This window comes from Cyprinus carpio, chromosome B21, assembly GCF_018340385.1.
Source record: "Cyprinus carpio isolate SPL01 chromosome B21, ASM1834038v1, whole genome shotgun sequence".
Lineage (NCBI taxonomy): Eukaryota > Metazoa > Chordata > Actinopteri > Cypriniformes > Cyprinidae > Cyprinus > Cyprinus carpio.
Window position 1 is genome coordinate 5,138,611 of NC_056617.1, and position 12,266 is coordinate 5,150,876.

General features: G+C 37.6%; 1 protein-coding gene across 3 annotated transcripts; it reads left to right on the plus strand.

Moving 5' to 3' along the window:
* Positions 1-4,444: 4,444 nt before the first annotated feature.
* On the plus strand, positions 4,445-9,363 carry LOC109045339 (homeobox protein orthopedia B-like). 3 transcript variants are annotated; one of them, XM_042748297.1, is made up of 3 exons: positions 4,445-4,483; positions 4,870-5,330; positions 8,119-9,363. In XM_042748297.1, exons 1-3 carry the CDS (start codon positions 4,447-4,449, stop codon positions 8,638-8,640), a joined length of 1,020 nt encoding a protein of 339 aa, XP_042604231.1. In that variant the 5' UTR covers positions 4,445-4,446; the 3' UTR covers positions 8,641-9,363. The 3 variants fall into 3 exon arrangements, with proteins under 3 accessions (XP_042604231.1, XP_042604232.1, XP_042604233.1); XM_042748298.1 differs by having other exon boundaries at positions 4,447-4,522; positions 4,927-5,330; XM_042748299.1 differs by having other exon boundaries at positions 4,447-4,483; positions 4,927-5,330.
* The last annotated feature ends 2,903 nt before the right edge of the window (positions 9,364-12,266 follow it).

Below are 12,266 nucleotides of genomic sequence, written 5' to 3' on the forward strand. Positions count from 1 at the left end.
TTATATATATATATATATATATATATATATATATATATATATATATATAGATAGATAGATAGATAGATAGATAGATATTTCATATAATTTTACCAAAATAAAATATCCGTCCCTGAAGGGGAAGAGAAGTGCACATAAAACCTTTTTTTTCGTGCATCACCTTTTAATGTGAATGACTTCGAGGTTGGTTTTATTGTTTAGTTTTATATGAATGTTTTATTTTATAGTAATCGGGATTCATTTAGAAGAGCAAATAATTTATTTTGTTGTAATCTATATATAGGTCATGATATAATAAGGTATAATCATAAAAATATGAAATATATATTTCTAATATAAAATGCTTCCTTTTGCGCAAATTGGTTAGGGTTAGTGATTATTGGTCTGTATTTTATAATTGGCATTGAATCGAAACGTGTTTGTGTGCTGTTGGAGAGGCAAAATCATGTATGTGTGGAAATGTGTCCTGCATGTCAGTGCGCGTGTGGGACAGATGTGATGGTGGATATGAAGGCCATGAGATGGTGACAGTCAAACAAAAGCCTCGCTGAAAATCCCTCCACAATTCTCTCAGCACCAGACCGCGTTCAGAATTACATTTGTTTTTCTTGTGATTTTATTAAAAGTCACTCCTCATCTCCAAAGCGCGTGAAAATGTCTACTTTCCACTCAGATGCGCCGCATTAACTTGCAGGGCGCGAGTTTGTTTGTTTGTCTATTTTTATTTATATGCAGCGTAAGATTGATGCGAGCTTGTTATCGCTATCTGGTGGGAGAGAGAGATGCAACTCAGCTTTGCTTCTGAATCACCTCCCAAATTACCCTCCTTTCTCTCTCTCTCTCTCTCTCTCTCTCTCTCTCGCGTGACACCCACACACTATCACTGATGCATAACTTCTGTAATCCCAGCGCGCAAAGGACTTATACCTTTCATCTTAGAAAATGAGTAAATATTATAAATGTGTTACTACTAGCATTACTTTTTTATAGCTATTACATATTATGTATATTAAAGTGATAAAAATAGTGTTATTACTGTTAAATATTACGAGGATAGTGCAGTATGTTTGTTTTAACATCACACAAATTTATCCATAGAAGCTTTTGTTATTATTATAACATTTCATATTATATATATATATATAGGCCTATATATATATATATATATATATATATATATTATATATTATATATATATATATATATATATATATATATATATGTCTATATTAAAGTTATTAAAATAGTATTATTACTGTTTTAACTTCACTAAAATTCGTCTTTGAATTTATGACTTTTGATTTTATAGTTTTTAGTGCATTAAATCAGTTTTTTCGAAGGAAAACGGTTGGAAAATTATTTTCACATTATTTTGGCAAAATTCTCTGATTCTGTTTGTTGGCCTAATTGTTTGGTGATACACTTACAAATATTATTAGTGGTTATATATTATATTTATGTTATTAGCTGTTTTTCGTGTGCATGTTGTATAGACCATTGTGTAAATATATAATAAATATTATTATTATTATTTGCATTATTACACGTTTTGCCAATTGCTAAGTTACTAAAGTACTGTGCTGGTCGTACTGTGCGTTTTGTTTTATAGCTTTTTATTGTGTTGATTCCTGAACTTTAGTTGTGATCACCACCTTTTGCTGCAGCTCAGAGGACCTAGAGATTTTTTTCTTCTTTTTCATTACTGGTGAGGTCAGGAAACAGTTGTGTATCCCCCTCAAATGCATTTAATAAAATGTTTTGCTTCGCTTCGCGTTTCACAAATAAAGCTTGAAATCCCCTTGCTGGCTGCAGGCCGGGTATTGGTGTACAGAAATTCAATCTGTACATTTTGTACGAGGTAAACAGACGGAATGAATTGCATTAGAGTAAGCCAATGTATTTCCAGCCAGCCAGTTTTCAGCCCTTGCTCCGTCTGTGTGCAACAATCTAAAACTTATTAATTATGGGAAAAACACTTGATCCGAGGCGCAAAAAAATCCTCTTCCAGCCGCATAAAGACAAAACAAGCAGCAAGACGATATAAGAATTTTAATTGTAGGTCACAGCTTGCACACTATATTTGTTCATATTTTATGAAGTGCAGGGCACCCCTTATTCATGTCCACTTGAAAGCATCGTTAGGCGTCTGTCGCACTTTTAGTCCGTTAAACTTGACCGTGTGCCTCCAGAAGAGTGATTCACGTCTGTTCGTGCAGCTATAAAAGGCTCGAGCTATTGAAAAGTCGTAAAATGAAGCGCGCTATCAATCACGCGGCAATTGTTTCAGAAGAAATAATGTAATGATTTCTAATGATCTTTATTGTTGAGGTAATGCAGTTGATTTTCTTGCTGCGATACGCGGTTCAAAATACAAATACATAACATAAAAGCGTTAGGCTAGTTCATGCATGTGAATAATATCCAATCGTAGCCTACACATTTAAATAAATAAATAAAGGTTCCACTTAGAACCAGAACTTTAAGAAGAACAAGAACTTTTATTTTGTAGTCTTTTAGAATCTGTAAACGAAAAAGTCTAGAATTCGTTTGACGTCTCCAAAGAAGCATCATTCATGTTCCTTGAATAGAACAACCGGAGAACCTTTTTTTTTTTTTTTTTTTAAGCGTGTGGTATAAAATTATTACAACTCCAGCAAGATAAAACAACACAACCGCATTCGATTTATATTTACGTCTCTGGTATAAAGCCACATCCTCATCCCAATTCAAAAAGCCTCAGTCTATTTCCTGGCCAAAAGCAAAGTGTGAGATGAACACAATCCCGAGATCTTCCATTACGCTCCCGGTGCCTCGTTCGCCTTCTCTGACATTTCGGATATCAAAACGCAGCGCAAGAACAATTGTTTCCAAATTGAATCCGCACTCTCTTCCTTTCCTCATTTTCAGCGAGGCATATACATTTCCCCGGCGCGTCAAGAGTCGCATCTGACCCGGCGTCTAGAAGCGAGCGCTCTTGTTCTTACCAGCAGATTGGTGGCTTGTCAAAAAAGAGTGGAAAGTTTCTCGCTCGGACGCGTCCTTTGTGCGCGCTGAAAAGACACCATTCACTCTTGCAAATAAAGGAGTTCTTTAAACCATGCCACTGACATCTGCTTAGAGTCTTTTTGGGCTGGTTGTCTGATATTTTTCATCGGCTCCGCGTGTGACAAAAGCTATTGTGTTAATTGGTGTAAATGCAGGTTCGTTTATTGGTGGTTAGACGGGCTGCACTGGCACTCGAGTGTTCTTTGCATGAAATAAATCAAGTTAATTTGGGGCAATTGGATGAAAAATCAATGCAACGAATACAATTTGTCATTGTAGAGTGTTTAAAGTCTAAATGTATCTATTTTGGTGCGAAAGTCCCTCGCACTCCCCTTGCTTTGGTGGGGGTTTCCCTGTGTCTGCGTGCATCAGCCCTGGAAGCCCATTTCTGACTCTGACTTTCCACCGAATTATGCACCTAATTTGCTCACATATCATTTACTCCAAGTTCCTCCCGCCGTGACAGTCGGGCCTAAACACTACTAAATCAGCCCTAATTTATACTGATCTCGCTAATAATCGTAATAAAAAAACTTATAGATTTGGCACTAATTACATAAAAGCCTAATGATGTTGAAAATTACCCTGGTTTGAGATATATGGCTAATCTAAACTTTGTTGTTGGCTGCCCCGGGCTACTAGAAACATTAGAAGAGGTTCACTTCGTCTCCAAAAGGCGAGAGTTGGACATGGCACTTCACGAAGGCCGCCTTTTTTCAGGAGGAAACGCGAAATTATCACTAAAGATTTAGTGACAATAGTGGAAAATCTCGGGGAGCTTTGTAATTAAACAGCGAAACCCGCTGGCGATTATTATTATTTTTGGATCTAATGGACGCGCGTAAAACTCAAGCAAATCAAATGAGTTCGTATCATAAAGACAGAGCGCGGTTTAATCGTTCAGTCCTGTAATAAACTTCGGGAAGCCATTACTAAACCATATGGCTTTGATAAGGATGACACGTTTATATAACAATACTTTAATTCGCTGTTTCTCCTCAAATTATCAGGGCCCCCATCAACGGTTCTGGCATCACGCTCAATTAAACCAATTCTGAGGGAGTTTCTCGAAGAGATTTCTGAAAGAGGTCATTCTAAAGGTTATAATTTGGGAGTCGGGATCAAAAACGAGGAGAAATGAACTTGGGAGGGCAGCAAGAGAGTCTCTCGCGCATCTGACACCTCCAGGCTTCAACGCTGATTGGCTCTCATTTGAAGGAGCTCATGGGTTCATTCAACTATTAAGCGCCTCCCCGTTCCTCTAAAGGACATTATAATGCAAGGAACCTCCTTTTTAACCACAAACCGAATTTGCTTTCATTTAGGCCATATATATTTTTTAAATAGTTTAAAGTCATAGAGATTTTTTTTTTTGGGAATTTATTTCTGGATGGGTGGGTGATGGTTTCTTTCGCAGACCTGCTGGATGCTCGCCTCGGTGAGTTGTCAACGCCAAACTCCGGTCTGCAACTCTACTGTAAGCTGGAGGACTCTTCTCATCTAAATCAAGCAGAGAAAATTGACAATTTGTCTCTTATTTTATCTTAATTCGATTTAAGCGAACTAATTCATTGGAAAAGTGATCATTATTATTATATTACGCAGTAATTTGATTTAGCCGTTTTCCAAGATATTGAGGGGAATCAAATGGAATTAGATATTTTTAAAAGATGACATTGTTGTGGGCTAGTTTTTCATCATTATTTGCACTTTATGGCTGTAATGACAAATAGCAAATGGTAGTTTTTGCATAAGATCAGTGCTTGCTGTGACTGTCTAGAAATGTGATTTGTTTTGCACTAACACTAACACTCTCTTTTTCAGCAATGCTCGGTGTTGATTATGAGCACACTCAGTTTCGACCTGTTTTCTCTGCTTCAGGGATGAAGGATGCCGCGGCCGAGCTTCTGGGTCACAGGGAGACATTGAAATGCAGGCTGGGCGGCGGCGGAACTGACCCGGGCCACCCCGGAGAACTCGCCCCGGTCTCCGATGCAGTGGAAGGGGCCACCCTTCTCCCCGGAGACGATATCAACAGTGCTGGATCCAATCCGTCGGGTGTAGCGGTGAACAGTAAGGAACAGGAGAAGCAACAGCAGCAGCAGCAACAGAACCCCACCCAGTCCGGCAGCCAGCAGAGTCAAAAACAGAAACGGCACCGGACTCGCTTTACTCCGGCTCAGCTTAACGAGCTGGAACGCAGCTTCGCCAAAACCCACTATCCGGACATCTTCATGCGCGAGGAGCTCGCGCTCCGGATCGGCCTGACGGAATCACGCGTGCAGGTGAGTCCGGTGGTGACCGATCATCAGCACAGGTTTCGAATTGTTTTATTCACATTAGTATTGTTAAATCGACGTTAACATTGTATTAATCCTGTGCAATATATATTGGATATTTTCATTAAATATTAAGCGTTATTATATATAGGCTGCAATTATGTTTGAAATTAAAAAGGTGAATCGATACATTTAAAGCAATATATTATTATTATTATTATTCAAATCAGTTTTTCTATAAATGGCATTCCAAAGGAATAGATCATTTGGCTAGATATTTGTTACAAAGGTTTTTCGAAAACTAAAAATACGAAGTTTAAGAGATAACGAAATTAAAACGCGTTATAATTTAATTTTAAGAAGACAGCCTATTTTTATTATAAAGCAATGAGAAAGTGCATTTCTGTTTGCTTACATGATGAGCCGAAATGTAAACTGTCGATAGTACATGAGCACAAAAATAACTGCATAAAAATAAAACTGATTATTAAAACGCTTTTAAATAGTGAAAACATCTCCGAACGAGCTCTATCGTCAATAAAAAAGAAAATAAATAAATTATAAATAAAGACTACAAAACTGTTAAATTCATATTAATATTAAGTGAAAACATCCATGGTGTTTAAAAAAAAAAAAAAAAAAAAAAAAAAAAAAACATGTCCTGCTTATTAGTTTTATTATTAGTAGCATATTTATTTTTTTTTAGTTAAAAATAACACATTATATTAATCCCAATCTTAGGAATTTGCTCCTTGATTCTAAAATCGTGTTTATCCAACGCCTCCGCAAAGCTTTACGCACTACCATCATATAGGTTTTATTTATTTTGTTTTAGTATTATAATAATATAATAATATATAATTATTGCTGTTACTATAGGCCTATTTTGATTCAGGTTTTGTTTATATAATAGCAAACATCATCTTGGCTCTTGAAAGTGCGCCCATTTAAAACGCGGCGCGCTTCTTCTTATTATTTTATTGTTCAGGTCATCTTCCTTTTACAATACCATTATTGTTATCTCAGCCATCGGAGCAGACCGATTTCTTAATCACTTTCTAAGATTATGGCTCGTGCTGCTGCTGTGATTGGTGGTCAGCTGCGAATGCAGCGGTAAATGAACCCGCGAGACAAATGTGCATTCCAGCGCTCTATAGAGGCTCATTATATATGTATAGCTTTCCGAGTTGACAGTGCAGTAAAACCAAGACCATTATTATTAACCAATTTCAGAATTATTTTATAACTTAACAGGCTTATTTAGCTCAATGCGTAAGACTATTCTGCGTACAATAATAAACATCATAATTAGCAGGCCTGAGACTCTGCCCAACTTTCTTTTATTTTTTTTTTTAAATAAAAAATAAATTAGTGGCATGCTGACCGCGCGGTGATCTTCTGAAATGTTGCCCGAATGTTTCGCGCTCTCGTGAAATAGCTCTGTCAGCGTGCACGTCTTAATGGCGATCGCGCGGATGGTGCTCTGTCTTTTTTTAATGGTATGAGAAATTGCATTTTCTTTTATCCTCTGAAGTGTAATGCATTTGAGGCCGGATTTCACGGCTGGCTGCGTGGAGTGGGATTCGGGATCTAATATGAACCCCTCCACATTTTTTCTCCCTTTTTCGTTGGGTCAAAATCTGCTCGTTAATCATTGTGAGCGCGCCTGAGATCTCTATAAACCTGAAGGACCTCGGGAAATAAACACCACGTGCGCCTTTTACGGCCCAGGGTGGGCCCTTTTACGCCCTGGTGTTGTAAAATCGAGCACATAATAATGGAGAGTCTAAATATTATGATTCCTTATCATTTAATGATGCCATTAATAGCGCCATTTTCTGATGTCGAGACGTTTATCAAGAAAAGAAGCAAAATGAAAACAAACAAAATATTAAAAGAAAAAAAAATGTTGGCTATACAGTCTGAAATGGCAACCTGCAATTAAAAGTTATCCCATAAAATATTGTTTGTAAAAAAAAAAAAAAAAAGTTATTTATTTACACAATTAATTACAAAGAAACTGTAATTAACACATTGAATTAATCATGACATTTTTAAAATAGAAAAACTAAAATAGCATTTCATTTGCTCCAATAATCTGTTCTAACCCTACAGTGTAAATTGATGCATTTAGGTTGATTCAATGATATTAAATATCATTTTTTACTTGAATAAATCTATTTAATTGAGATGTTACCAATTTAAAGTCTTTATATATATATATATATATATATATATATATATATATAATATATATATATATATATATATATATATATATATATTAATTTAATTTCACTGATAGCATGCAAACAAACTAATAAACAATGCATCAATAATATGTTTCTATAGTGTTAAGTGTGGGCTATTTCTGCTCATATTTTTGTTCATCTGTATTTTTCTTTTGTGCAACTTATATGTTTGTGCATCTATAGCCTATTTCTTTAGCATCCTTAAAACAATTCGTTGTAGAACCAAGAAACCGAAAACATTGATTGATTCTTAAGAATCTATAATCTGACATCAAGAACTTTAGGTTCTGGTTTGAAAAAACACACACAATGTAGTGTTTATTTTAGAATGAGTATTTATTTATTGTCTGTTGGATTTATTTTAGTGAACGTAAAAGATACCAAAAACACAAATACATCGTAGACACACAAAATGTCCCAATGAGCATTTTCGATGTTACACTGCTGTTTTATTAAACTTCCTTATTAAATGCCCACTTTTACATCTATTCTAGCGCAACGTACGCATTTCTGACAGCTCTTTTTGTTCGCTCTGCTCGCAGGTTTGGTTTCAGAACCGACGGGCCAAATGGAAGAAGCGCAAGAAGACCACCAACGTGTTTCGCGCTCCCGGCACTTTGCTGCCCACTCATCACGGCCTAGCACAGTTCGGCTCCGCCGCGGCGGCCGCGGCAGCCATGGGCGACAGCTTGTGCTCTTTTCACGCTAATGACACCCGCTGGGCGGCGGCCGGGATGCCGGGAGTCTCCCAGCTGCAGTTACCGCCCGCCCTAGGCCGACAACAAGCCATGGCACAGTCTCTATCCCAGTGCAGCCTGGGCGCCGGTCAGCCGCACAACTCCATGAGCCTGTCCAACATGTCCTCCAACGGCTCCGGCCTCCAGTCCCACCTCTACCAACCCACCTTCCCCGGCATGGTGCCCGCGTCGCTCTCTGGCCCCACCAACGTGACAGGCTCGCCTCAGCTGTGTAGCTCCCCGGACACTGACGTCTGGAGAGGGACGAGCATCGCGTCCCTGCGCCGCAAAGCGCTGGAGCACACAGTGTCCATGAGTTTCACCTAATACTCTGACGTGTTTCTCGTCCACCCATCATTTCTGGCCCAGTGACGCACAAGGAAGTCTAAGGATAGGCCTACGACTGTCCTGTAGTAAACATGAACTGTGCGCACCTGATGGAAATAAAACCCAAAGCATCATAGGCTAAAAAAAACAAATACAAAAACCCGAGATTTATTTATTTATTATGTCCTATTTATTTAATAATTTAATTTTTATTTATTAGCACTTTCTTTTTGCAAATTCAAAAATGTCAACAACCTGGACACAAAACAATCTGCACATTTGCATTTGAGAAACAAGGCGAGAGGCGGTGCTCTCGTTTTTATTATTATCATTATCATTATTATTATGGAAGAAATCGTTCAAATTTTTAGGACTGTTTTATGAATCGGTGGAAGAAAGAAGGGAAAATATCTCATAAAGAATTAAGAAACTTGACTGCATGTGCCGACCAAGTTAAACAACAACACAACAACGGGGAAATGTCATTTAAAAGAAAAGTATGACTTTGTTATATGCTGTTATATAGGATGTTTTGTGTAGATAAAGCATTCTTAACTTGTTCTCATTCGGTCAGTTTGTGATATGTTCTAAGTTCATGTATGTGCTTATACCAATATAAATTTCTTAAATGTCTGATATTATTCTTAACGGCTGTTTTGTTTCCTGAACATGTTTATAACGATTGAATGTAAATTAACGAATAAAATCATTTTCAATATGTCATTATTGAAACCTCGCATCTTTTGTTGTTCTTGGGTATTCTGTGGGGAAACAAGAACTTTATTTATTAATTTGATGAATGATAAATAGGTTACACTTTATTTTAACATATATTTTATTATATATATATTCTAATGTTTAACAGGCCTATTTTACATTCAACTTAGTTGGAAACTAAGCAAAAACTCTATTTTTATATATTTAGAATCATTTTGGAATGTATACGAGCTACTGATCTGCATTATAATGTCTGCTTATGACTTATTATTGAAAATTATTAAGTGTTATCAAATCGAGTCATTATCTCTCCCAACACTACATTTTTTTTCTCGTTTGGAGATGTTGCAGGGGTTGACATTAACTCGCTCTCTGATTGGCTCTCGGGCTCTTGGCGTAGATGAGAAATCAGGGCTCAGCCAAATACAATATCAAGAGCGCGCCATCACTGTCTGTCTTCCAGACCACTGCGATAATACTACAATCATGTATATATGGTGCAATAACTGCTGGATTAAATAATTCATAAATGATCCATAATAAAATTAAGATATTTTCTTGAGCCATTTTACTTAGGCATATATGTAAACTTAAATCTATTTTTAGCTTATAACATAATAATAGAATATTGGATATCGAAAGGGATCGATTTAATTCCCAGACGCATATTTATGCTGATGTATATTGAAATTATCTGAATGAATTTAATTACATTTGGTTATTAAATCATAATTCAGTAGCGTTGCTATATACGTTTATAGCTATGAAAATCAAATATTCGGTTGTACCTTGTGTTAGGTTAAAAGCGAAGACATGAGGCATTGTATATTATGGACTATTATCAACACTGCCCGAGCTATGCAATCATCCTGTCATTGTTTAAAAATCAAGAACCATATTTAGAAAACAGAAATTGTTCTACTGCTTGTTTGAACGTGTTATAAGTAAGGAGGCAGGTTGTATTTGTGAGCGCGCACGTCTAAAAGAGAGATCAGGTGATACGTACGGATGGGCTCCTTGCAAACAGATGCGAGATGATATTACATAAATATTATAATTTGTCTCAGTACCTGCCGGGTTAATTAGTTTGTGGAAATCCGAAGGCCGTTCCTCGTTAGCTAATTTGTCACACGCTGACGAGAGAGGCGAACGCTGACCCTCCACAATGCATTGCGCGACAGAGCCGAGCGGAGAATGTGGCGCGGAGGCCGCCTGCTTACCTCCAATCCATCTCCTGCAAATAAATGAAATCAGTCAATAAAGCATCGGAGGGTGAATATAGCTCTCTCTGTCTAGGTTATGAATGAGAACTCATTAATTTTCCAGGCCTAAAATGTGTGCGCGTGCGCGTGTGAGAGAGAAACTCAGGCACGCAGTTAAGAGAGAGAATATACAGCTGAGGTTAAGGGTTACATGCTAGAATTGAAACATTAAGACATAATTAAAAACATGTAGCATAGCTTGGAAAATATATGCGCGTGCAAGTCAGCAAATATTCTCTATAACAGATAAAACATTTGATTGTATATGCAGACTTGTAGGCTAAGTCTTCTTTCAAAGTGTTTTTTTTAAGTTGTTTGGTGGTAGTTGTTATTACAAACAAATAAATACATTTGTGTAGGTTGTTTGTTTTAGTTTCGTTTGTGGCTTTTGTTTTTTGGTGGAAGGGAGTGAATGAACAGCGCTCTCTTCCACCCTCAATACCCATGGCTAAAGAGCAAGGCACTGAACCCCCAGTAGCTCCCCGGGCGCTGGATATAGCTGCCCACTGCTCCGGGTGTGTGTTCACTATGCAAACATAAAAATGGATTGGGTAATGTATCCCAAAATGCAATGTGCTTATCTTGAATTTCCATTTACAGTGCATGAAATAGACGGAATATCAATATCAAATGTAAATATTTGTTGTGTCTATATTTGTTTAAGGGTGTTTTTTTCAACACACACAAACACACAAACACACACACACTCACACACACACCACACACACCATAATAACACGATATATATATATATATATATATATATATATATAATTAATATATATATATATATATATATATATATTAGTTTTTTTGGTTACATAGAAATGAGAAGCAACAAAAATACAGTTGTTTTGTCCACGCTGGACACACATAAACACACTGCATCCAAAATCACATACTGTGTAGTAGGTACTACATTTAGTTTGAAACATCGCATCCATTAAAATATTATGTACATTCTATGTATTTAAAACTGCATCCCAAATGACACACTATATACTATGCACTGTGTACCAGGGCCGTCCCAAGGTGTGATCTAGGGAGCGTGGCCCCCACGGGGGAGTCCCCGTCGGTCTGTTGGGGATTGTGTTCTGTCCGCCCCAGGGCCCCATCAGAGTGTGGGGCCCGGTGTGACGGCACCAGTTGCACCACCCAAAGAACGGTCCTGAGTACACAACCATGTAGTGTATGAATTTTATAAGGTTATTTTTTTTTTAAAAAGTGTGTGACGTGACATACAGCCAAGTATGGTAACCCATACTCAGAATTCATGCTCTGCATATAACCCATCCAAAGTGCACACACACAGCAGTTAACACACACACCGTGAACACACACCCGGAGCAGTGAGCAGCCATTTATGCTGCGGCGCCCGGGGAGCAGTTGGGGTTTCGGTGCCTTGCTCAAGGGCAGTACCTCAGTCGTGGTATTGCCGGCCCGAGACTCAAACCCACAACCTAAGGGTTAGGAGTCAAACTCTCTAACCATTAGGCCACGATTTCCCCTTTTGTCATTAATAATCAGAGACTGATAGCCCCTTCCCCTTCCCAATGCAATTAAAGCTGCGACAGTTGAGTGCATGAAGTGTTTAACATTCCACACTTAGTTTTTTTTTGGTTAAGTGCAGCATCCAGGTATTTAAAG

Excerpts from the sequence above, each read along its gene's own strand:
- LOC109045339 (XM_042748297.1), top strand. The coding sequence starts at position 4,447 with ATGGTTTCTTTCGCAGACCTGCTGGATGCTCGCCTCG. Across the intron at positions 4,484-4,869 it reads CCTGCTGGATGCTCGCCTCG|CAATGCTCGGTGTTGATTAT; the intron begins GTGAGTTGTCAA and ends TCTCTTTTTCAG. Across the intron at positions 5,331-8,118 it reads TGACGGAATCACGCGTGCAG|GTTTGGTTTCAGAACCGACG; the intron begins GTGAGTCCGGTG and ends CTCTGCTCGCAG.